This window comes from Manis javanica, chromosome 12 (genome assembly GCF_040802235.1).
Source record: "Manis javanica isolate MJ-LG chromosome 12, MJ_LKY, whole genome shotgun sequence".
NCBI lineage: Eukaryota > Metazoa > Chordata > Mammalia > Pholidota > Manidae > Manis > Manis javanica.
The window spans coordinates 27,068,025-27,093,744 of record NC_133167.1 but is presented as its reverse complement, the minus strand read 5'-3'; the positions used below and the strand labels follow the sequence as shown (position 1 = coordinate 27,093,744).

Below are 25,720 nucleotides of genomic sequence, written 5' to 3'. Positions count from 1 at the left end.
TTTCATTTCAAAATAAAAGTTTAACATATTTTGCTACAAATGATAAATTTAAGTTTGTTTTTTTTTAGATGAAAGCCTTGAGGGACTTAGGCAAATTTTCTACATTGAATAGTCAGCACATGTTTGAGGTACTAGCTGCCATGAATCACCGTTCTATTTTACTTCTGAATGAATGCAGTAAGATGGTCATAGGTAAGAGGATTTTTCTTTCATGATTTTTAGCATCTCACCTGTTTTGGACTACATTTGCTTTATTTTAGAAACTTTGCTGTTACATGAAAAATATCTGATGATATGGTTAGATCTAAATGTTATATTTGCCTGTAGATTTTTATTTTTTAAAAAATACAGTACTTTTTTTTTTTTTACAAAGAAACAAAAGTATTTAATATAGAGAATCTTGGATCTAGTTTTCAAAACTAGTAATTTTTGTTTATTTAACTCATTTTTAAAGATAACATCTATGGGTGTCCTTTAAAAGTATTGATCAACATACTGCAGTCTTGCAAAGAACTCCGATACTATAATTTGTATCTTTTCAAGGGAATAGCAGATTATGTGGCTACAACTTTTGACATCTGGAAGTTGAAACATGTAAGTATGTTGAGAGTTTAGAATAAACCTTTAAACTTTCAAGAAGCATATTACTTTGTTTAGCATTCTAATTATTTCTCTATCAAGGTTATGGCAGTTATGACCAAAATATTCTAATGGTAAATTGACTTGAACGGCTAGCTTCTTCACATTTCTATCTGGAGTTACCTGTTAATATTCTATTCAATATTTTGCTCCATCTTTCTATCTGAAATAAAAATTTTGTTATCTAAAGTTTGCCCTTGTATTTGTTTTTCAAAAGGTTGGATGGTATTTTGTATAATTAGGATCATTTTTGTCTTTCTACTTTTTCTTTGTTAGATTTAGAGTAATAAAAAATGGTTGATGTGACAGGTTTTTGAAGAATAAAATGTCATTACTTCAGTGATCCTGTCTGTTTTCTATTTATGGATATTAACTTGTGTCCTTAGTAAGAGCCTTTAAATTTGGGGGAAATATTAGTAATGTAAACATTTAAATGAAGCAGTTGGTAAAAACTTGTTTTCATAGTAAAGCAGTGGTAACCATGTAAGATCATGAGGTTTGGTATACTTTAGAGGAGAAGGTGAATATTGAGTTTGCTATGGAAATTGATTTTGGAAAAAAAAGTGCTAATTGTGAGAAATTCCAAGAGGTGAACTGGAAATTTTATTTTAATCATATTATTTCTGTTCCCATTTATAGCAATTAGTACTGAATATAGAAATTTTTGAGTTATCTCTTATGTATTAGAATGGAGGAAGTGGAGCAGTTCAAAATTGAGTTGGTCATTTTGCAAACTTTAGAAAAGGTGTATTTAAAGGAGTGTTCAAATCTATTATATGAAAAGCACATAAGAAAGGATTTATCTTTAAATGAAATGGAAATGTAGAAACCATTGTTTGCTCTGGTTCTCAGCTAATAAAAAGAGGTTGCTTATTCTACCTATTCAAGAATTACTGGAACGGATTTTGTGGGGAAAAGTTAATTTTGTTTTTAGGGTAGTCTCTCAATCAGGACAATTTTACTGCTGTTTAAATTTTTTGAGATCTAAAGATATTGTTACTCGCATATTGTAGTTACTAAAAAGTTTTCCCTCAATTCACTCTTTTTTTAAAGGTTATTTCTCTCCTCATTTTATTTGCAAACCTTGGCTTTCGACATACCGGTTTGATGGACTTACTTAAAAAGAAAGTAATAGATGAACCTGACTGCCTAAACATCAAAAACATTGTTCCTATTCTTCATGTGTATTCTTCTCTCAATCACTTCTATGAATGCCAGGCCCGAGAGTATGTACTTTCTTTTTAACTTTTTATTGCCAAATAACATTCTTACAGAAATGATTATAAATCATTATAAGCTCAGTGAATTATTACAAGTGAACATATCCATGGCTAGAAATAAAACAGTACTCCTGATTCATGAAGTTCAACAATTTTATCTTATTTTATTCTTGCTATCCTTTCTCTTGCTTGTTTCTTTGTTTTTTATGATGTATGTGTTAATTTAGCATAGGAGTCCTCATTTCAAACTCTCCCAGCTTATTCTCTTAGCTCCTGAGTTCATAGTTCAGTTTTGACCCTAACTATTCATTTGGCCCCAAACTACTGCTTTCTATTCTTTCCATTTTAACTACAGCCATGCACTTCTACTATTAAATACAGCAATTCCTCAGTTACACTAGGTTTTAATACCTCTGCTTTCTACCCAGAATATCTTTTCTTCCTCTCAAGATCAGTTAGGGTTCATCAAAAACCAGAAACACAAATAAAATGTCATTTTTTACAAGAGTGGTTAAAACCACAGACTGGAGACATCTTGTTTAGGTTTGTATCCCAGCTCTGCCATTCACTGTTGGCAAGTTACTTATCTGTGCCTCAGTTTCTTCATCTGTTAAAATGGGGATTAAAAAATAAGGGTTGTTTTTAATTGCAGTGAGCTATAAGGATTAAATGAGTTAACCTATGTCAGGTTCTTAAAACGGCTGGTACACAGGTTAAAAAAAAATTTAGAGTGTGGGTCACAGAGGCCTTGGAAAAATAAACTGGGGCAGTTCTGAGAGTCTCAGTAGTAAGATTCACAGACCATCTCTTTGCCATTATGTGGCTTGACTCCAATTGCTTTCTGTCCTTGTGGTTTTCTCTCAAAATTCAGATTTCCTAAAGAGAAAATCTGGTTGACTGAGTTTGGGTCAAATGCCCATCCCTCTCAGGCAGGTAATCAAAAAAGTGATGCTGGCCCTGCTAGGAAGCAGCTGCCCACTGTGCTCTCCACTGTACTGGAAGACTCGGCACCTACTGCCCTGCCTCGTCGCTCTCAGAGCCCCTGTGCTTGTCGTGTCTTATACACGTCTCTGGTGGAGCTCTAATTATTTGTCAGTGAGCCTGTCTCTGCTTCTCATTTGGAAAGTCCTCTAGAATTACACCCAGCTTCCTGTTACTCTGAATTTAGTCCAGGGCCTCGCACAGAATAGGCATTGTAAAAAACAGGATGAACTGAATCCCTCTTCCCTTGGCTTGGTTTTCTTTTGAGGCTCCTATGTACCTCCTATAGTTTCTTGACAAATAATGTCAAGCTGGGTGGTAACTAATATTCCAGAAACAGCTCCACAAATTCCATGGGATTAGGATTGGTTGGTTAGAGAGTTTTTCAGCTATAGGCATCCTAAGAGATAACTTGGTCCAATAAAATTGTTATATTTGAAATAGAGGGGGTATAACAAAGAACCGTAACCAGTAACAAAGGTTGAGAAATTGAATAAAACACACGAGGAGCAGAATCATACAGAAGGGGAATCATGAATATTGTACTTCTGTCTGACATGCTTTCATGTATCCCATGGTTCTCAACTGGGGGTGATTTTCCCTCCGAGGGGGCATTTGGTAATAGCTGGAGGCATTAGTGTTCATGGCAGGGGAAGGGGAAGAGAGGAGAGTTCTCTTGTCCCCTAGCAGGTAAAGGCCCCAAACGTCTTCTGGTGCACAGGACAGCTCCCCGGCAAAGAACTGCCTGGCCCAACATGTCAGTAGTGCTGAGACTGAGAAACCCTGATCTAACCCTTACTCTCCCACTTCAGCATTTTGCCCGTAAAGAAATTAGGGCAGTGAGAGTGTGGCTGGCTGATCACTCAAGATTAATCAGTCAGTTTCCTGAATGCTCATGAATGTGTAGTTGTCTGAATTTGGTATTCTGAGGATTATAGAAAAAGCAGTTTGTGTTCCCTGTCCTTCTTGTCATTTCAGTCCTTTGATTTCTTCTTTTCTTGTTCTGAATTTACCACCTAAAGATAATCCCAGACTTGCAGCCTAGTCATTAGTGTGCCTCCGACCTCTGGGACTCCTTTGGGTTGCATGTGGCCACTGTAGATCCACAAGTGTCTTACGTTGAGAAATTCTGAAAGTCAGCTCATTCTTTTTCAAACCACTTTATTGAGGTATAACAACATGTTAAAAAGCTATGCATATTTAATATATACAATGTGAGTTTTGAGCTCATTCTTGACACATCCTTTTCCACTAACATTGTACTCATCATGTCTTCCTCATCTAAGTTTGTTTATTTAGTCAGAAAACATGTACCAAGCAGTCAGGTACTTAGGACAAAGATGAAAAAGATAACCATCCTTTTTGCCAGAAGATTCTGTGTAATGGGTAAGGTAGACACATAAACTGGCAATACAGTGTAGCACAAAAATTGGAGTGATGAGTTTTATACAGGATATATGGCAGGAGAGGAGGGAATTGTCAGGATGCTTGCCAGGAGAAGTGGAGGGTCAGAGTGGATGCCAAACAGTGCTGCTGTGAGGAATGGTACCTTAGCAGACTTAAAGATGGATAGATGGGAGTTAACTGTGGGCAGATAAGCAGGAAAGAACATTCTGAGTAGAAGGACTTTATATTCAAGCGAGGCAGGAAAGAAACAGCAGAGCAGGTGCAGGGAATGGCATCTACTGGGTGTTGCTGAAGCATGAGGTACAGCAGGAGGAGGGGATGAGAGAAGACTGAGGTACTACCACTTACTCAGTATGTGTATCTGTTATGAGAAGGACACTGCACCTGAAAGACGTGTGCACACCTACTGCAAGCCTACTTTTCTTCCTCCTTTGAACTCCTTAAACTACTGGTTGTATGGCATCTCGCTAGCTCTACCATGACTTTGTCTTCTGTTCATGTTTGGAAGCTGACCTTTCTTTGTTCCCCTGCAGGTTTCTAGAAGTTATGGCTAGTGCTGTGACTACTTATCTTTACCATGTCTCTTCTGAAAACCTATTGAATGCTGTGTGTTCATTTTGTATGATGAACCATTTTCCCCTGGTCCTTATTAATCAGCTGCTCCAGAAGGACGTCATCAATGAGCTGCTGCTGTCAGGTAGGGTGTCAGTGCACAATGGTGACTGAAACGGGCAGTACCATGAACTACTACCTGTGATTCTGAATGGTGTCTTAGTTGGAGCAGTGATAGTTAGAATGAACAGAGCAGACACTACTAAGGAAGGACTGAGAATGGTGGAGTCAAAGGTCAGTGCTTAAACCTGCAAACCTATGGAGCCTTATTTTTTTTTTTTATTTTGTTATCATTAATCTACAGTTACATGAAGAACATTACGTTTACTAGGCTCCCCCCTTCACCAAGTCCCCCACACAAACCCCATTACAGTCACTGTCCATCAGCATAGTAAGATGCTGTAGAATCACTACTTGTCTTCTGTGTTGCACAGCCCTCCCCGTGCCCCCCCCCAACTATACATGCTAATCGTAATGCCCCCTTTCTTTTTCCCCCCCTTATCCCTCCTTTCCCACCCATCCTCCCCAGTCCCTTTCCCTTTGGTAACTGTTAGTCCATTCTTGGGTTCTGTGATTCTGCTGCTGTTTTGTTCCTTCAGTTTTTCTTTGTTCTTATACTCCACATATGAGTGAAATCATTTGATACTTGTCTTTCTCTGCCTGGCTTATTTCACGAACATAATACCCTCTAGCTCCATCCATGTTGTTGCAAATGGTAGGATTTGTTTTCTTCTTATGGCTGAATAATATTCCATTGTGTATCTGTACCACATCTTCTTTATCCATTCATCGACTGATGGACACTTAGGTTGCTTCCATTTCTTGGCTACTGTAAATAGTGCTGTGATAAACATAGGGGTGCATATGTCTTTTTGAGACTGGGAAACTGCATTCTTAGGGTGAATTCCTATAAGTGGAATTCCTGAATCAAATGGTATTTCTATTTTGAGCTTTTTGAGGAACCTCTATACTGCTTTCCATAGTGGCTGAACTAGTTTTCATTCCCACCAGCAGTGTAGTAGGATTCCCCTTTCTCCACAACCTCGCCAACATTTGTTGTTTGTATTTTGGATGGTGGCGATCCTAACTGATGTGAGGTGGTATCTCATTGTGGTTTTAATTTGCATTTCTCTGATGACTAGCGATGTGGAGCATCTTTTCATGGGTCTGTTGGCCATATGAATTTCTTCTTTGGAGAAGTGTCTGTACAGCTCCTCTGCCCATTTTTTAATTGTATTATTTGCTTTTTGTTTGTTGAGGTGCATGAGCTCTTAATATATGTTGGATGTCAACCCTTTATCGGATCTGCCATTTATGAATATATTCTCCCATACTGTAGGATACCTTTTTGTTCTATTGATGGTGTCCTTTGCTGTACAGAAGCTTTTCAGCTTGATATAGTCCCACTTGTTCAATTTTGCTTTGGTTCCCTTTCCCAGGGAGATATGTTCATGAAGAAGTCACTCATGTTTATGTCCAAGAGATTTTTGCCTATGTTTTTTTCTAAGAGTTTTATGGTGTCATGACTTACATTCAGGTCTTTGATCCATTTCGAATTTACTTTTGTGTATGGGGTTAGACAGTGATCCAGTTTCATTCTCTTACATGTAGCTGTCCAGTTTTGCCAGCACCATCTGTTGAAGAGACTGTCATTTCCCCATTGTATGTCCATGGCTCCTTTATCATATATTAATTGACCATAAATGTTTGGGTTAATATCTGGTGTCTCTATTCTGGTCCACTGTTCTGTGGCTCTGTTCTTGTGCCAGTACCAAACTGTCTTGATTACTGTGGCTTTGTAATAGAGCTTGAAGTTGGGGAGCAAGATTCCCCCAGCTTTATTCTTCCTTCTCAGGATTGCTGTGGCTATTCAGGGTCTTTGCTGTTTCCATATGAATTTTTGAACTATTCATTCTAGTTCGTTGAAGAATGTTGTTGGTAATTTGATAGGGATTGTATCAAATCTGTATATTGCTTTGGGCAGGATGGCCATTTTGATGATACTAATTCTTCCTAGCCAGGAGCATGGGATGAGTTTCCATTTGTTAGTGTCCTCTTTAATTTCTCTTAAGAGTTTCTTATAGTTTTCAGGGTATAGGTCTTTCACTTCCTTGGTTAAGTTTATTCCTAGGTATTTTATTCTTTTTGATGCTATTGTGAATGGAATTGTTTTCCTGATTTCTCTTTCTATTAGTTAATTGTTAGTGTATAGGAAAGCCACAGATTTCTGTGTGTTAATTTTGTATCCTGCAACTTTGCTGAATTCCGATAGTAGTTCTAGTAGTTTTGGAGTGGAGTCTTTAGGGTTTTTTATGTACAATATCATGTCATCTGCAAATAGTGACAGTTTGACTTCTTCTTTACCAGTCTGGATTCCTTGTATTTCTTTGTTTTGTCTAATTGCTGTGGCTAGAACCTCTAGTACTATGTTGAATAACAGTGGAGAGAGCGGGCATCCCTGTTTTGTTCCTGATCTCAGAGGAAAAGCTTTCAGCCTCTCTCTATTCAGTATGATGTTAGCTGTGGGTTTATCATATATGGCCTTTATTATGTTGAGGTACTTGCCCTCTATGCCCATTTTGTGGAGTCCATTGTGATTTTTCCTTTCTCATTTCTGATTCTGTTGATGTGTGTAGATTCTCTTTTTCTCTTAATAAGTCTGGCTAGAGGCTTATCTATTTTGTTTATTTTCTCAAGGAACCAGCTCTCGGTTTCATTGATTTTTTTTCTATTGTTTTATTCTTCTCAATTTTATTTATTTCTTCTCTGATCTTTATTATGTCCCTCCTTCTGCTGACTTTAGGCCTCATTTGTTCTTCTTTTTCCAATTTCGATAATTGTGACATTAGACTATTCATTTGGGATTGTTCTTCCTTCTTTAAATATGCATGGATTGCTATATACTTTCCTCTTAAGGCTGTTTTCGCTGCGTCCCACAGAAGTTGGGGCTTTGTGTTGTTGTTGTCTTTTGTTTCCATATATTGCTTGATCCCTATTTTAATTTGGTCATTGACCCATTGATTATTTAGGAGCATGTTGTTAAACCTCAATGTGTTTGTGAGCCTTTTTACTTGATTTGTACAATTAATTTCTAGTTTTATACATTTGTGGTCTGAAAAGTTGATTGGTAGAATTTCAGTCTTTCTATGGAGCCTTCTTTAATGACAGGTCTTCCATATGGAAGGCAGGAGTAAGAGACATCATTATTGTTCCTCTTACTTATATTTTGTACACTTATACAAAAACTAAATGTTCTCTTTATGCCTTGAACAAAGGTATTTGTACTTCCTAATCCTTAGATGTCACATTTGAAGCCAAATTAAGTGAACTTTTACAGCTATGAACATTTGTTTTTTTGTATCATTAATCTACAATTACATGAGGAGTATTATGTTTACTAGACTCCCCCCTTCACCAAGTCCCCCCCACAAACCCCATCACAGTCACTGTCCATCAGTGTAGTAAGATGCTGTAGAATCACTACTTGTCTTCTCTGTGTTGCACAGCCCTCCCCATGCCCCTCACACACATTATACATGCTAATCGTAAGGCCCCCTTTCTTTCCCCCCACCTTATCCCTCCATTCCCACCCATCCTCCCTAGTCCCTTTCCCTTTGGTACCTGTTAGTCCATTCTTGGATTCTGTGATTCTGCTGCTGTTTTGTTCCTTCAGTTTTTCCTTTGTTCTTATACTCCACATATGAGTGAAATCGTTTGGTATTTGTCTTTCTCCACCTGGCTTATTTCACTGAGCATAATACCCTCTAGCTCCATGTTGTTGCAAATGGTAGGATTTGTTTTCTTCTTATGGCTGAATAATATTCCATTGTGTATATGTACCAAATCTTCTTTATCCATTCATCTTCTGATGGACACTTAGGTTGCTTCCATTTCTTGGCTATTGTAAATAGTGCTGCGACAAACATAGGGCTGCATCTGTCTTTTTCAAATTGGGCTGCTGCATTCTTAGGGTAAATTCCTAGGAGTAGAATTCCTGGGTCAAATGGTATTTCTATTTTGTTGTCTCATCTATTTTTATTCCTAGCAACACCCCGGCACCCATAATGGTAGCTCTGTAAATATTTGTCAAATGAATCAAGGAGTGAAAGAAATACTGAAATATTGTTTTACAAAAGTTCTTTCAATACCCACAGATTTTACCCATCTTGTGAAATAATACCACATCTCCTCCTGTGTCCATAAACACAGAGGAGGTGGGATGGTGAGTGGTTGGGGGTAACTTACAATGTCTATACAGGGGCACATTTTCATGATGCATCTGACTGATCATACATTCCTAAGATTTCTGGTTGACAGACACCTTAACAAGCCAGTGGCAGCAGTCATACTAGTTATACTTAACAGTTATTGGGCACGTTAGTCCCCGCACTGTGCTAAGGGCTTTATCTGTGTGAACTCATTGAGCTCTTACAACCAGCCTTGTGGGGGAGGATTAGTTTTCTCCATTCAGCAGCAGAGGAAACTGAGGCGCAGAGAGTTACATGAGCAGGACTCTGTGAAGCCTCACAGGTGTGTGCAGGGCTTCTAGGCTGCCCTGAAGAGGAGAGGAAGGGGCAAGGCCTGTGCAGTCGGGGGGACACCATTAGGCAAGAAACTGACTGCCTCCTAGATCCAGAGCTGTTACGCTGTTAACTATTTTATACACTGGGCTTCTGCAAAAGATTTCTTAGAGGAACAGGGTTTTGTCTAGCTAGAAGAACAGGCTTCTGAAAACAAACAAAAACATAGATGTTTCACAGTTTTACAGAAAGGAGAACTAAGATTTCAGGCATGTTAAAACCCTTGGCAGTCATTACCAGTGGCTGAGCCAGTTCTAAGCTTCTTGACCCCGACCAGCACAGAAGCTTGTTCCCTGTGCCACATCGCCCGATGTCTCCATAATGGCACTTGAATTTGGTACACTCATTGATCAAGAGACTTGTTTGTCTAAAACTTTGATTTACAGAGGTATGTCCTGAGCAATATTGAATAAAATGAGGTGAATTATAAATTAAATTTAGAAATATTTGTCTCACGGAGTTGTTAGAGGAAAACAGGAAGGACAAGGCAAGGCTAGACAAGGCAGGAAGTGGAAAGAGCACTCAGGGGATCTGAAACTGACCAGGGCGAGTGTGAGTGTGAGTGTGAGTGTGTGCGTGTATGTGTGTGTGTATGAGGGGTGGGGATATGGCGAAGAGGACGACTTATTGTCCTAGAATAAAAATGACAACAGTCATAACAATAACATTACTTTTTGAATGCCTAACATGTGACAAGTTCACAAAGCTGAATACTTTACATGCATCATCACTTCTAATATCGAGGTCAGTCAACTCTCCCCATGTCCTGGAAGAGGAAGCAGAAGCACAGTGAGCTGAAAGGGGCAGAGAGAAACTCAACCAAAGCATTAAAGTGCATGCTCTGAACGTCTCAGCTATGTCACCACTTCAAAGCCGCCAGAATCAGGGATTCAGGTGTTCTTGCATCCAGCAAGATGGGACAAGGCCTCGCTTAGAGCTAAAGCCCCCTGGCTTAGAGCTAAAGCCCCCCACCCCGACTCAGGGACACTATGGAAGGGTTGCACTAGACCTACCTCTAGGTCAAGCTGAGCCAGTCTAGGTAATTCAGCCACCTGCTGCTTGGATGCCTGAGATTCTTTGACCTGGGGACCAAGCCTTCCATTCCCATTAGAGCTGACATGCAGAGACTCCAGGTGGCCACATTTTAGTCTGCATACAAGTCAGAAACAATGGCTGAAAGTAAGCCCTGCATTTGCACAGCCCTTTACATTTTTCAAAATATTTGTGTTTTTTCAAGGTCATTAGGGCAGGTGTTATAACCCCTACTTGACAGAGCCAAGAGTTGGATCAGAACAAAGGGGAACTTCACGGAGGGTCACACACATGCCAGAGGGAACCGACCTAGAACCCAGCCTGTGTCTTCACAGGCCATTTCCTCTTTGTAGGGCAGCAGAGCACAGACAGCGCCGGGAGGGGTCAGGGGTCTGAAGGGCAGGAGGAAAGTCTCCAGCATGACAGGGGTCCAGTGTGGAAGGAAAACTGTCTGTTCAGAGGGCACAGTGCTGGCTGCCCGACTCCTCCTCCGCAGGGCGGGGCCCGGAGGAGCTGTGCCCAAAGGTATTTTTGTCTTGTTGCTTCAACCCAGGCAGCTCCACTTGGAAGGATTTATGATTTCTTGGGTTTGTTTTGTAAACAGAGCCCAAACCACAGGAGGGAACATTCCCAGGGTCTTCCTTCGTGCTGATGTTGCTCTGAAATGATTTTGCTTCAGGCTAGTATTACACTGTAAATGTTCTCAAGTTGTTGAACCTAGAACATTAGAATGGCGAGAGGCCTCGCAGGTTACCCAGCCTATTTGCCTCATTTTAGTGAGTGAAACTGAGGCCTAGAGATGCAGAGGGAGCTGCCTGAGGCCTGTGGCCAACTAGGGCACAGGGCTGCACTCCAACGCCTCACACCCCCCAGTGCCGCTTCCCCAACCTTGTGGCCCCAGAGCGGTGACCACAACAGATGGAGTCCATAGCTTCATGGAGCTTTGACTCTATAGGGGAGATCGCCTTTAAACAAATAATTAAAGGTGAGCAGTGAAGGCATAGAGAGGCTTTGAGGGCTTCTAACAAGGGGCATAACTTGGCCTAGAGTTCAGGGATGGATGCCTTAAGGGCATGGGGCTTCCAGGGGAAGGAGGGGTGGTTCCCTGGAGCAACAGGAGAGGCCTTGTCTGTGCAGAGCGACCAGGATGTCTTCAAGATGTGTGGTGGCACAGGTGCAGGAGCTGGGGGGCCTGAGGAGGGGCTGGGGGCAGGTGGGAGTTCAGTTCATATTTTAAACACAGTGGAAAGTTTACAGCAGAAGAACAGGAAAGTGATGGGGTTTGGTTTGCTTTATACATAAATCTCTCTGGCTGCATTGAAGGCAATGAGCTGGGGACGACCTGTCTCCTGACATGGAGACTGGCCTAGTGACTCAGCACACCCTCAGTGTAGGCACAGCTGGGAGAGGGGATCCAGCTATGATTTCTCTTAGGGCAGGTGTTAAACATAGAGCAAGGCCCAGGACACATGCCCTCTAAAACTCTTGTGGCCTGAACTGGGGCAAAAGCCAAACTGGTGTCCTTGCTGGTGTTCCAAGGACATAGTGGAAGCTGGCGGGGCCTGAAAGAAATGTCTTGGGTAGAGGAGGGGATGCCAAGGGGTCAGGGTGCAACTTGGTGGACCTTGGAGGCTGGGCTGGCCTTGGGTTTGTGGCCAGGTCTGTTGACTTTGATGGGGGCAAAGCTGAGCCTGCCAACCTGCAGTTAGAGAAAGAGAAACATGTTTTCAAGTGCCTGTGAATATGTCCTGAACTTTGGAGCTATGAAAACCCCAACTCAGACTGTCTCTGCATACCAAATGGGACACTGGAAATTTGGAATTTTCCACCACTGACTTCCGGTGTAGAATACCTGGACATAACTGGTCTGGGAGGGCCCTGCTCTCACACTGGTCCCTGTGCTTTCTCAGTTCAGAAAGCTGTTTTAATGTTCTTTCCCCCTTCTCTTTGTCTTTCTATCTGCCCACTTGTCTGTTTGTCTTTCCTTTTTTCCTTTAGGAGACAGTGTGGGATTTAGATATATGCAAGTCTGGGTTTGAAATAGGGCTTTTCTACATACTGGTTAAGTCACTTTTCCTAGCCTCTTGGATTCTCAGTTTCCTAATCTGTAAAATGGGTATGTTATTATTTTAATCATAGAGTTGTAAGGTTTGAATTAAGCAGTATGTGTAATACACTTAAGAACCTGGCACATAGTAGGTGCACAATAAGGTACTATGGCTCATTCATTGGTTTAGTGTTTATCTGGTAGCTACTGTGGGCCAGACTCTAGCTAGGGTCTGGGGTCATAATGCTGACCTCCAAAACGCCCCTTTCAAGTCTCAGGTAAGGATTAGGATCCCCGCACCTCAATGGCAGCATTTGGGGAAAATGACTCCTCTCGGGGGGCATCTGGAAAGAGGCTCACAAACTAGGGATGGAACTAGATGCTGTCTAAGGGCTGCTGTCAAGTGCCCTGATGCTCACTTTTTTGCCATTTTTTTCTTGTAGTTTCTTTGTTCAGTTCCATTCAAATGATCAACTATATTGTGCCTGCTACCATGTGGCAGGCCCTGGGCGAGGTCTGCCGAAGGACACCGAGGCTGGTCAGCTGTGGGCCTTGGCTAAGCTGATTATGCAGAGGTACGGTAACTGAGACAGTGACAGGACAAGCCCTTCCCATGAGGGCTGTCCATAGGAACAAGTCTCTTGGGCTTGTGGTAGAAGACTCAGTGGGTCTCCTGATTTCTGAAGCTTATCATAGGAAAGGATGTCAGATGTCATTTCTGGGTCCCGTGGATGCAGAGCCAGAGCCCGTGGTAGAAATCTCCATAAGGCCCATTTTATCTCATTAACAGGAACAGAGCTTTCTTGTATCTTTGGATGTCCAGCAAGAGAAAAGACTGTCTGGTAAGCAGAGCGGGCATGCTATCTCTGCAAGTGCTCAGGGAAGGCTGGATCAACACCCACCGGGGTGTTGTGAAGGGAATGCCTGCTTTGGGTAGGAGGTTTAATGGGATGACCTCTCGATTTCCAAGTAACTCAGAAATGGAAACGTTCTAAGTTTCCATTGTCACCACCTTCTCTTGGATACTTGCCAGCTTCCCCCCACTGTGGCTAACCCTGCAGTTTACCTCACTTCTTCCTGAACCCAGCTCTGAACCTTCCCGCGGCACCCTACCAACTTAGTCCCAGTGTGTCAGGCTGCTGGGGCATGTGGGAAAGAGATTCCCGTTGGAATTCTGGCTGGACAATTTAGTTTTGTTATCTCATCAGGTCCTCTTAGAAATCTTCCCCCCTTGAAATATTTGTGATTTCTTTCCTAGATTTAAATTTCACACACATTTCATATGATAAAAAGACACATACACCAGCATCTGTTACTACACTTTCAAGCCTGATATTTTGAAAAATCAGTAGCACAGTAGACCTAGAGTCAGGCTGCTGGATTCAAATCCCAGCCTTCCTACTTACTACCAATGTTTCCCCAGCCAAGCTACTTACTCTCTCCAAGAGATTAATTTCTTAGTATCTGTAAAACAAGGTGCTAATAACATCTAGCTTAGAGAGATGCTGTGAGACTAAATGGATAATAACATGCAAGGAATTTAGAACAATGCCTGGAATATTGTTTTCCAATAAATGTTAATGGTAAACAGGTAATCATCAGATAATTATTTTGTTCACAATCCTTCATTTACTTTCATGTATTAATTTTAGAACTATTTCTTACACTTTTTAGATATCAGAATATCAGCATTGAAAGGATTCTGGAAGTTTCCAAATCCAACCCATCTTTTTATTGCTAAGAAAACTGAGCCCCAGAGGGGTGAAATTACTTGCTCATCTAGTGTGCAGAGCCAGGAAGAGAATGCACGGGTCTCTTCTCATCCGATGCCCTTTCACAAATCATCATTTCCTTTACGAAGATTAAATAAGGGTTCTGTTTCTCTGGTAGGTTGCTTATAAAAACAAACAAATCATAGGCATGTAATTAAATAAGTACTGAAACCCTTTCAATGAAATTTGTTGTTTAAATAATTGGAAAGAGGAAAATGAGATTTGCATGAAACTTTCTGTTTCTATGCTTCAGAGGACTTCGGACGTTGGCTTCCGGGGGTCAGCAGCCCTGCACCACTCCCTTCCTTAGGCCTCCATGCATCTTGAGGAGCAAGGGCCAGCCCCAGGATAACCTTGTATTAATGCCTCTTCTCAACAGTCCTCCTAGTTTACTTCTTGGAATACCAGTTCCAGGGCCCATGCTCTCATCCTGTGTGGTTTAAATCATTTACAGATGTGCTGCCAAGCTTCTTCATTGTGTGTAAAATTTATTTTTGCTTCAGTTGCACACCATACTGTTGGGGAGAACTCTGAGCTAAGTGAGTGGTGTGATGTCCTGCAGAGTGGGGCCAACTGGCTGCAAAGAGGTATGATGTGATGTCAAGGCATTTCAAGGAAGACTTTCCTGGAATAGGTGCAACTTGGTTTTGAGAGTTTATAAGAAAGCAGGATCAGGGTAGCGACAAGTTTAAGTCAACCTTCAGCTCGACTGAGCAACACTGAGTGAGCCATGCATTTCTGACTGTCCTATGGAGAGACCTTGTTACCCACTAGACCTGCCTATGCACATTGCCTATGTTATTGATTTCAAGTGCTGCCACAAATTCCAGAATTTGAAAGTGAACAAAAATGTCCAAGAGCCATAGTCCTAAGCAGGACATGGAAAAAGTGTTCCTTGGTGACATAATTTTGTGTAATACTGGGTTGAACAAAGTTCAAACTGATTCCTCACTGCAGGATTTGTCAGTGTCTTAACGTGTTAATATGTATACTGTATATGTATATATGTGTATTATATGAATATGTATATATATGATGTACTAATATGTATAAATGTATATAGTGGCTCCCTGAGAGCAGGTTTAGAATGCAGCACTTATCCTTCCTTCTTGGTCACAGAGCCATGTTTTTCTTTCCAAGAACATATGTGGGATCAGGGTTCTGAGAACACACTTCAGCAGATATTGCTCCAGAAGGAATTCACCTCTATTTTGTCCAAGCAAAATCCAAAGGCTGTTACACAAAGGGTTAATCCAAAGACTGACCCTTTGTGCTCCCTGGTACACAACTCAGCCACTCACCCAGACACTTGAATCTACTAAAGGTGCTTTCTGCATCTGCCTGAGAAGATTCAAAGGTCCACTCTCTCCCCTTGAGGAGGAGATGGGGCCACTTACTGCCAAGGGAAAGACAAGAGCTCATACACTCTCCCTGAGGGTTGGAACTTCTTCTGGGGACTTGGCCTCTTGAGCCAGATACTCTTGTAAATCCCGTTTGTTTACAAGGCTGTTTCCAAGATGTAGCTGCCAGGCTGCCCCTGCACAGGACAGGACACGCTGTGAGTTGGAATTCATTTCTCTCCATCTCTCTGTGTACCATGGAGAGCATTTCATGTTTTGGCCTGAACATTATGGGGTGGAGTAAAACCTTCAGCCAGCACGTCATTAGGCTGAGCAAGTTAATAGCTTGGAATCTTTTTCCAGTTTTGGGGATTCATTTTTTTCACATTGGTAAAATGAGGAGGTAAGAGTAAGTGCAAAAAAGCCCCACTCAGAAACATTCACTGCGCTACCCGAAGCTGGATGCCATGCTTTGGCAATGCAACAGTGGATAGTTTTTTTTAATAGATGCATGACAATAAGTTATAATACAGCATGCTATTTGCAGAAAGTACTCCAGAAAGAAAGGAGGAAGTGATGAATTCTCTCTGGATGATCTTTAAGATCCCTTCCAGCTCTGGTAGTCTTAGCTATCATGCCTTCAGGCTCTTTTCTTCTTGTTGCAGCTGGCCCAGAACCTTCTGATTCTCGAAGCAGCAGAGGACATTCAGTATTGCTGTCTTTGGGTGCTAGGTGACTGTCAGCTGATCTCCTCTTGACTGGACTTCATCAGACATAGACCTTGACTCAGCATAGCCCAGCAGGCTCTCCTGTCCCACTCCCCTGAGCAGGGGTGGATGCTGTTCCTGAACACAGGTCTCCTTAGCCATTTGGCTAGAGTGGAGTAGGTACTGTGTGCATGGCATTCATTCTCTGGAGCCAGCCTCTGAGCGTGAGAGAAAGAGGATGTGTCCCTCCTGGAAACCTCAGGCTCCCAGCGCGTCTCAGTGCCCCGAAGAAAATGACTAAAATTCTTCACCCAGTGTCCTAAATCTTCCCGATTTCCTGCAGGGCACACATTCTGCTTTATCCCCTTGCCCTCTTCACCTCCTTCTAACATTTGGAGATGCACCTTCTCCTTCCCTATTCCCATTTCTTTTCTCCTTCTCGTTTTCCTCCTTCTCTCCTTCCACGTTCCAAGTACCATTTGCTGAGGATGATTTCAGCAATAATGAAATCACCAGTATGAGTGAGTACTGCCTATAGTTTCAGACAGAAAAGTCAGAGCACATGTTCTGATAACCTCCAGCTGACCAGGGTGTGAGGAAGGGCTTGAGCTCTGGGAGCCTTTTGGCCCTTCTAGTATCCTCCAGAAAGCTTCCACCATTCCTCCTCCCTGAACAAAAAAAAGTATTCCACCAGGGACAAAAACACCCGGAAGCAGCATTGTTAGTAGCTATAGCCACAGGCCACCCACCCTTTGCCCTTCCTCGGCTTCACATCCCCAGGAACGCTATAGAAAACAAAGTGCTGTGACTGGACAGAGCCAAAGGTGGCTTGGTGCAAGGCAGCCTGGAAACCTGGAGTGGGGAGTCCAGGAATGGGGGGGGAGGGGCTGCCTGGTCCGCCAGATGGAAGCACCTTGGCTATGGGTGAGGAAGAGGGTGCTACCTCTCATCTTGCCTGGGTACCATCAGAAACCAGGTCCCCCAGCCGCCAACCTGAGCTCACTGCCCCATTCCACCTCACCTGCATCGGGAAACCCCTCCTGTGCAGCTTACTGAGAGGTCTGAGGCCATCAACCATTTTCCCGTAACAGGATTGTCAGCCACTGTTCCCCTCCCCCCTCCATCTTGCCTTCCCTCCTCCACAAATGTATCCCTTCCACTATACTGATCTTATTTATCCCTTTTCCCTTCCCTTTGGGGCTTCTGCAGTACCCTCAATGTCTTTCTTTTCTGGCTCCTTCTCCTCCACCTGACATACAGGCAAAGAATAGCCTTGTGTTGGCCCCACTTTTCACCCTACTCCTTTGCAAATTTCCTCTGGGCCACCACTCTGCGGCTTAACCTGCCTTTTTATGGGTGTGGGTAAAATTGCACTATTTGCAGAATCTCTCATCTGGCCTTCATGCATCTCTATAGTAATAGGTGTTTCCAAGAGGTGGACAGAAGTAGTCCATCTCCATGTCAATAGGTGATTACAAGGGTGAGCGAGGGCCTATCTGGACCAGTGAGGTTGGGTGGGGTCCCTTTTTCTGCAGCCGGGTAGCAAGAGACATGGGCGAGCAAACGTGGACAAGGGCTTATATGCAATAAATAGGGTTTCTCCCACTTAACTTCCCCCTTTGACTGATTTCAGCTTCAAAGGTAATTTGCCCCAGGCTAGGAACATATTTTCCCTCAAGTTGGAATGGGTAAACAATGACCTCCCAAGAGCCTCTTTTCATTTTTTATCATATTCAACTCCTTCAGGCCATTATTTAACATAAATTCTTATAAAAAAATACCAAAAAATAAAACCTCTTGTTGTAAAGAATTCAAACACTGAAGAAGTAGGTAGAGTAGGAAGTGAAACATTACCCACACTCACCCACCACACCATTCCCTAAAGGTAGGTAACTGCTCTAAACAGTTTGGTAAAAATTCCTCTGTACTGTTACTTATGAATTTACAGATTTGGGATAATTTCAACCTATCCTTTTGTAACTGGCATTTTCTTTTTTTAAAAATTTTATATTAAGGTATGATTGATATACACTCTTATGAAGGTTTCACATGAAAAAACAATGTGGTTACTACATTACCCATATTATCAAGTCCCCACCCATAACCCAATGAAGTCACTGTCTATCAGTGCAGCAAGAAGCCACAGATCATGTAACTGGCATTTTCTTTTTTTTTAATTCACTTTATTATCATTAATCTACAATTACATGAAGAACATTATGGTTACTAGACTCCCCCCTTCACCAAGTCCCCCCCCGCACAAACCCCATTACAGTCACTGTCCATCAGCATAGTAAGATGCTGTAGATTCACTACTTGTCTTCTCTGTGCTGCACATCCCTCCCCATGACCCCCCAACATTATACACGCTAATCTTAAGGCCCCCTTTCTTTTTCCCTGCCCTTATCCCTCCTTTCCCACCCATCCTCCCAAGTCCCTTTCCCTTTGGTACCTGTTAGTCCATTTTGTGTTCTGTGATTCTGCTGCTGTTTTGTTCCTTCAGTTTTTCTTTGTTCTTATATTCCACAGATGAGTGAAATCATTTTATACTTGTCTTTCTCTGCCTGGCTTATTTCACTGAGAATAATACCCTCTAGATCCATCCATGTTGTTGCAAATGGTAGGATCTGTTTTTTTCTTATGGATGAGTAATATTCCATTGTGTATATGTACCACATCTTCTTTATCCATTCATCTACTGATGGACATTTAGGTTGCTTCCATTTCTTGGCTGTTGTAAATAGTGCTGTGATAAACATAGGGGTGCACCTGCCTTTTTCAAACTGGAGTGCTGCATTCTTAGGGTAAATTCCTGGAAGTGGAATTCCTGGGTCACATGGTATTTCTATTTTGAGCTTTTTGAGGAACCTCCATACTGCTTTCCACAATGGTTGAACTAGTTTGCATTCCCACCAGCAGTGTAGGAGGGTTCCCCTTTCTCTGCAACCTCGCCAACATTTGTTGTTTGTCTTTTGGATGGTGGCGATCCTTACTGGTGTGAGGTGATATCTCATTGTGGTTTTAATTTGCATTCCTCTGATGACAAGCGATGTGGAGCATCTTTTCATGTGTCTGTTGGCTATCTGAATTTCTTCTTTGGAGAAGTGTCTGTTCAGCTCCTCTGCCCATTTTTTAATTGGATTATTTGCTTTTTGTTTGTTGAGGTGCATGAGCTCTTAATATATTTTGGATGTCAACCCTTTATCGGATCTGCCATTTATGAATATATTCTCCCATACTGTAGGATACCTTTTTGTTCTATTGATATAGTCCCACTTGTTCATTTTTGCTTTTGTTTCCCTTGCCTGGGGAGATATGTTCATGTAGAAGTCACTCATGTTTATGTCCAAGAGATTTTTGGCTATGCTTTTTTCTGAGAGTTTTATGGTGTCATGACTTACATTCAGGTCTTTGATCCATTTCGAATTTACTTTTGTGTATGGGGTTAGACAGTGATCCAGTTTCATCCTCTTACATGTAGCTGTCCAGTTTTGCCAGCACCATCTGTTGAAGAGACTGTCATTTCCCCATTGTATGTCCATGGCTCCTTTATCATATATTAATTGGCCATAAATGTTTGGGTTAATATCTGGTGTCTCTATTCTGTTCCACTGGTCTGTGGCTCTGTTCTTGTGCCAGTACCAAACTGTCTTGATTACTGTGTCTTTGTAGTAGAGCTTGAAGTTGGGGAACAAGATTCCCCCAGCTTTATTCTTCCTTCTCAGGATTGCTTTGGCTATTCGGGGTCTTTGCTGTTTCCATATGAATTTTTGAACTATTCGTTCTAGTTCATTGAAGAATGTTGTTGATAATTTGATAGGGATTGCATCAAATCTGTATATTGCTTTGGGCAGGATGGCCATTTTGACGATATTAATTCTTCCTAGCCAAGAGCATGGGATGAATTTCCATTTGTTAGTGTCCTCTTTAATTTCTCTTAAGAGTTTCTTATAGTTTTCAGGGTATAGGTCTTTCACTTCCTTGGTAAGGTTTAGTCCTAAGTATTTTATTCTTTTTGATGCTATTGTGAATGGAATTGTTTTCCTGATTTCTCTTTCTATTAGTTCACTGGTAGTGTATAGGAAAGTCACAGATTTCTGTGTGTTAATTTTGTATCCTGCAACTTTGCTGTATTCCGGTATCAGTCCTAGTAGTTTTGGAGTAGAGTCTTTAGGGTTTTTTATGTACAATATCATGTCATCTGCAAATAGTGACAGTTTGACTTCTTCTTTACCAATTTGGATTCCTTGTATTTCTTTGTTTGTCTAATTGCCGTGGCTAGGGCCTCCAGCACTATGTTGAAAAACAGTGGGGAGAGTGGGCATCCCTGTTTTGTTCCCGATCTCAGAGGAAAAGTTTTCAGCTTCTTGCTGTTCAGTATGATGTTGGCTGTGGGTTTATCATATATGGCCTTTATTATGTTGAGGTACCTGCCCTCTATACCCAATTGTTGAGAGTTTTTGTCAAGAATGGATGTTGAATTTTGTCGAATGCTTTTTCAGCATCTATGGAGATGTTCACGTGGTTTTTGTCCTTCTTTTTGTTGATGTGGTGGATTATGCTGATGGATTTTTGGATGTTGTACCATCCTTTCATCGCTGGGATGAATCCCACTTGGTCACAGTGTATGATCCTTTTAATGTATTTTTGAATTTGGTTTGCTAATATTTTGTTGAGTATTTTTGCATCTACGTTCATCAGGGATATTGGTCTGTAATTTTCTTTTTTGGTGGGATCTTTGCCTGGTTTTGGTATTAGGGTGATGTTGGCTTCATAGAATGAGTTTGGGAGTATTCCCTCCTCTTCTATTTTTTGGAAAACTTTAGGGAGAATGGGAATTATATCTTCTCTGTATGTCTGATAAAATTCTGAGATAAATCCATCTGGCCCAGGGGTTTTTTTCTTGGTAGTTTTTTGATTACTGCTTCAATTTCTTTGCTGGTAATTGGTTTGTTTAGATTTTGTGTTTCTTCCTTGGTCAGTCTTAGAAGGTTGTATTTTTCTAGGAAGTTGTCCATTTCTTACAGGTTTTCCAGCTTGTTAGCATATAGGTTTTCATAGTAGTCTCTAATAATGCCTTGTGTTTCTGTTGGGTCCGTTGTGATGTTTCCTTTCTCGTTTCTGATTCTGTTGATGTGTGTTGATTCTCTTTTTCTCTTAATAAGTCTGGCTAGATGCTTATCTATTTTGTTTATTTTCTCAAAGAACCAGCTCTTGGTTTCATTGATTTTTGCTATTGTTTTATTGTTCTCAATTTTATTTATTTCTTCTCTGATCTTTATTATGTCCCTCCTTCTGCTGACTTTAGGCCTCATTTGTTCTTCTTTTTCCAATTTCAATAATTGTGATGTTAGCCTATTCATTTGGGTTTGTTCTTCCTTCTTTAAATATACCTGGATTGCTATATACTTTCCTCTTGAGACTGCTTTCGCTGCATCCCAGAGAAGTTGGGGCTTTGTGTTGTTGTTGTCATTTATTTCCATATATTGTTGGATCTCCATTTTAATTTGGTTGTTGATCCATTGACTATTTAGGAGTGTGTTGTTAAGCCTCCATGTGTCTGTGAGCCTTTTTGCTTTCTTTGTACAATTTATTTCTAGTTTTATACCTTTGTGGTCTGAAAAGTAGGTTGGTAGGATTTCAATCTTTTTGAATTTACTGAGGCTCTTTTTGTGGCCTAGTATGTGGTCTATTCTGGAGAATGTTCCATGTGCACTTGAGAAGAATGTGTATCCTGTTTCTTTTGGATGTAGAGTTCTATAGATGTCTATTAGGTCCATCTGTTCTATTGTGTTGTTCAGTGCCTCTGTGTCCTTACTTATTTTCTGTCTGGTGGATCTGTCCTTTGGAGTGAATGGTGTGTTGAAGTCTTCTAAAATGAATGTATTGCATTCTATTTCCTCCTTTAGTTCTGTTAGTATTTGTTTCACATATGCTGGTGCTCCTGTGTTGGGTGCATATATATTTATAATGGTTATATCCTCTTGTTGGACTGAGCCCTTTATCATTATGTAATGTCCTTTATCTCTTGTTACTTCATTTTGAAGTCTATTTTGTCTGATACTAGTACTGCAACACCTGCTTTTTTCTCCCTATTGTTTGCATGAAATATCTTTTTTCATCCCTTGAGTTTTAGTCTGTGCATGTCTTTGGGTTTGAGGTGAGTCTCTTGTAAGCAGCATATAGATGGGTCTTGTTTTTTTATTCATTCAGTGACTCTATGTCTTTTGATTGGTGCATTCAGTCCATTTACATTTAGGGTGATTATCGATAGGTATGTACTTATTGCCATTTCAGGCTTTAGATTCGTTGTTACCAAAGGTTCCAGGTTACTTTCCTTACTATCTAAGAGTTTAACTTAACTCACTTAGTATGCTGTTACAAACAGAATCTAAAGGTTCTTTTCTATTTCTCCTCCTTTTTCTTCCTCCTTCATTCTTTCTATATTAGGTATCAAATTCTGTACTTTTTGTCTATCCCTTGATTGACTTTGAGGATAGTTAATTTAATTTTGCATTTGCTTCGTAATTAGCTGTTCTAGTTTCTTCAGTGTGGTTTTATTACCTCTGGTGACAGCTATTCAACCTTAGGAACACTTTCATTTACAGCAGTCCCTCCATAATAGACTGTAGAGATGGTTTGTGGGAGGTAAATTCTCTCAGCTTTTGCTTATCTGGAAATTGTTTAATCCCTCCTTCAAATTTAAATGATAATCTTGCTGGATAAAGTAATCTTGGTTCCACGCCCTTCTGCTTCATGGCATTAAATACATCATGCCACTCCCTTCTGTCCTGTAAGGTTTCTGCTGAGAAGTCTGATGTTAGCTTGATGGGCTTTCCTTTGTATGTGATCTTATTTCTCTCTCTGGGTGCTTTTGGCAGTCTGTCCTTATCCTTGATCTTTCCCATTTTAATTACTATGTGTCTTGGTGTTGTCTTTCTTGGCTCCCTTGTGTTAGGAGATCTGTGGATCTCCATGGCCTGAGGCACTATGTCCTTCCCCAGATTGGGGAAGTTTTTGGCAATTACCTCCTCAAAGACACTTTCTATCCCTTTCTCTCTCTCTTCTTCTTCTTCTGGTATCCCTATGATGCGAATATTGTTCCGCTTGGATTGGTCACACAGTTCTCTCAATATTCTTTCATTCTAGAGATCCTTTTTTCTCTCTGTGCCTCAGCTTCTTTGTATTCCTCTTCTCTAGTTTCTATTTCATTTATTGTCTCCTCCACCGTATCCAACCTGCTTTTAATACCCTCCATCATGCTATTCAGTGATTGGATCTCTGACCTAAATTCATTCATGAGTTCTTGGATGTCTTTCCATACCTCCATTAGAATGTTGAAGATTTTTATTTTGAATTCCCTTTCAGGAAGAGTCATGAGGTCCATGTCATTTAAGTCTTTCTCAGGAGTTGTATTAATAATTTTACTCTGGACAAGGTTCCTTTGGCATTTCATGTTTGTATATGGCACCCTCTAGTGTCCAGAAGCTCTATTTTGGAGCTGCTCAGCCCCTGAAGCAATGTCGGGGGTCGCAGGGGAGCGGTACTGGTGCCTGGGGGGAGGAAAGAGCTGTTCCCCGCCCTGGCTGCTCTGTCTGTCTCCACTACCTGAGCTAGTGGGCTGGGCACACAGGTATAAGTTTTTGTCCCAGAGCAGCCAGATATGGCTCCCTGCTTTCCACAAGCGGCCAGAATCCCAGTCTCCCCAGGAACTCTGCCTGTATTAACTTTCCGACCAGGTAGTCATGTGAGTCTCATGAAAGCACCATGAAATGTAGGTTTGTTCTCCCAGCACATATCTCTGGAGCTAGGTATTCAGCAATCCCAAGCCTTCCACTCCCTCCCTGCTCCATTTCTCTTCCTCCTGCCAGTGAGCTGGGGTGGGGGAAGGGCTTGGGTCCTGCGGAGCCACAGCTCTGTTACGTTACCCCGTTCGGTGAGATCTGCTCTTTTCTCCAGGTGTGTGTAGTCTGATGCCATGCTCTTTCCTGTTGCTCTCTCAGGATTAGTTGCGCCAATTAAATTTTCTAATTGTATCCAGTTTTAGGAGGAAGCCTTTGTTTCTCCTCTCATGCCGCTATCTTTGTAACTGGCATTTTCATGTAACACTCTGCTACTAATGTTTTTCCATGTAAGTATATACGTATGTATATTATTTTAAAAAATGCCCAAACAGTGTTTCATTATATGGCCATGTCATAGTTTATTAAACCAATCTTCTGCTGGATACTGAGGTTGTTTCTAGTTGCTTGTTTATTTACTTACGTATTTGTATATTCATTCATGCACATGTTCATTTCCATTACAAACAATGCTGTGTGATGAATCCCCTGTACACACGTCTTTGCATACTTGTGCTCAGAGTACAGGACATTGGTGATCACTTTCATTTTTGGCCCTTCTTGCATCCCTAGCTTCTGCCTTGGTTCTCCTCTGTCACAGCAAACCACTCTTTACCCTGAACACACAATGCACATTCATCCCTTCTTGCTTCAGTCCAGTGTCTTTTCTGAAAAGACTATTTCCTACTTTCCCTTCTTGCCCAAGTCTTTGCCCAAGGCTTGCCTGGACCAGCCTTCCCTAACAGCTTCCATTTATGTGGTGCTTACTGTGTGCTAGGCCATGTGCTGGAGCAGACATTATGTCATTCCACCTATAACGGTGGGAGGAAGAATGGACTACATTACTGTCAGCATTTCAAAGTGCCAAAAACTGAAGCCCAGAAAGTGAAGGAACCTGTCCATGTCACTCATCAAAGGAAGAGCCAGGATTTAATCTCCAGCCTCTTCTACTATATAATCCATGAATTCACATGACCACTGTGTCATACTGTGCCTTGGGCTCTGGTATTCACAGGGTCTCTGGCATGCGCCTTGTACAGCATGTACTGAATTGAATTATGGTAACTTACTCAGAAGTCTTCTCCCGTTCACTAGACCAAGCACTCCCCGAGGGCAGACCCTGTGTCTCTGCCTTCTGCATTTCCCATACTGAGTACAGAACCTGTCATATTGTAGGTGTTGATAGGTGCTGATAAGGATTTGAATGAATGACTTTGTGTGCTGAACCCCAGTACCTCCTGAGCCAGGTCAACAGTCAAACTTCAGCACTCAGTAGTACGTGCTGAGATTGGTGTTTATTTTCTGCGAATTCATGAAAATAAAATACCCTTTTCCCGGGGCCCTAATTAACTAAATTATAAGAAGCTCTTTAGACTGGCAGGCAGTAGAACTTAATGTGTAAGAAACAGGCTCTTAAGTAAGATGACCCATGTTCTGATGCCAGTTCTGTATCCATTGAGCAAGTTATTTTATTTTCATAATCCTGTTACCCAACTAGTAAAATGGAACTAATGACAGCTGCTTGCTAATTGGGTTATGATG

General features: G+C 41.4%; 1 protein-coding gene across 15 annotated transcripts in view; it reads left to right on the top strand.

Moving 5' to 3' along the window:
- LOC140844978 (FAST kinase domain-containing protein 2, mitochondrial-like) overlaps positions 1 to 24,570 on the top strand; it is a 29,594-nt gene extending 5,024 nt beyond the window's left edge. For 6 of the 15 annotated variants that reach the window (XM_073218251.1, XM_073218249.1, XM_073218244.1 and 3 more), the window contains 5 exons: positions 69 to 192; positions 455 to 594; positions 1,693 to 1,865; positions 12,962 to 13,093; positions 13,309 to 24,570. In XM_073218251.1, coding sequence (XP_073074352.1) covers positions 69 to 192; positions 455 to 594; positions 1,693 to 1,865; positions 12,962 to 13,093; positions 13,309 to 13,513 — 774 coding nt within the window. In that variant the 3' untranslated portion in view covers positions 13,514 to 24,570. Of the gene's footprint in view, positions 1 to 68; positions 193 to 454; positions 595 to 1,692; positions 1,866 to 4,780; positions 4,945 to 12,961; positions 13,094 to 13,308 lie in introns of all 15 variants that reach the window. The other 9 variants (XR_012123585.1, XR_012123584.1, XR_012123583.1 and 6 more) reach the window with 8 other exon arrangements.
- Positions 24,571 to 25,720: the final 1,150 nt, after the last annotated feature.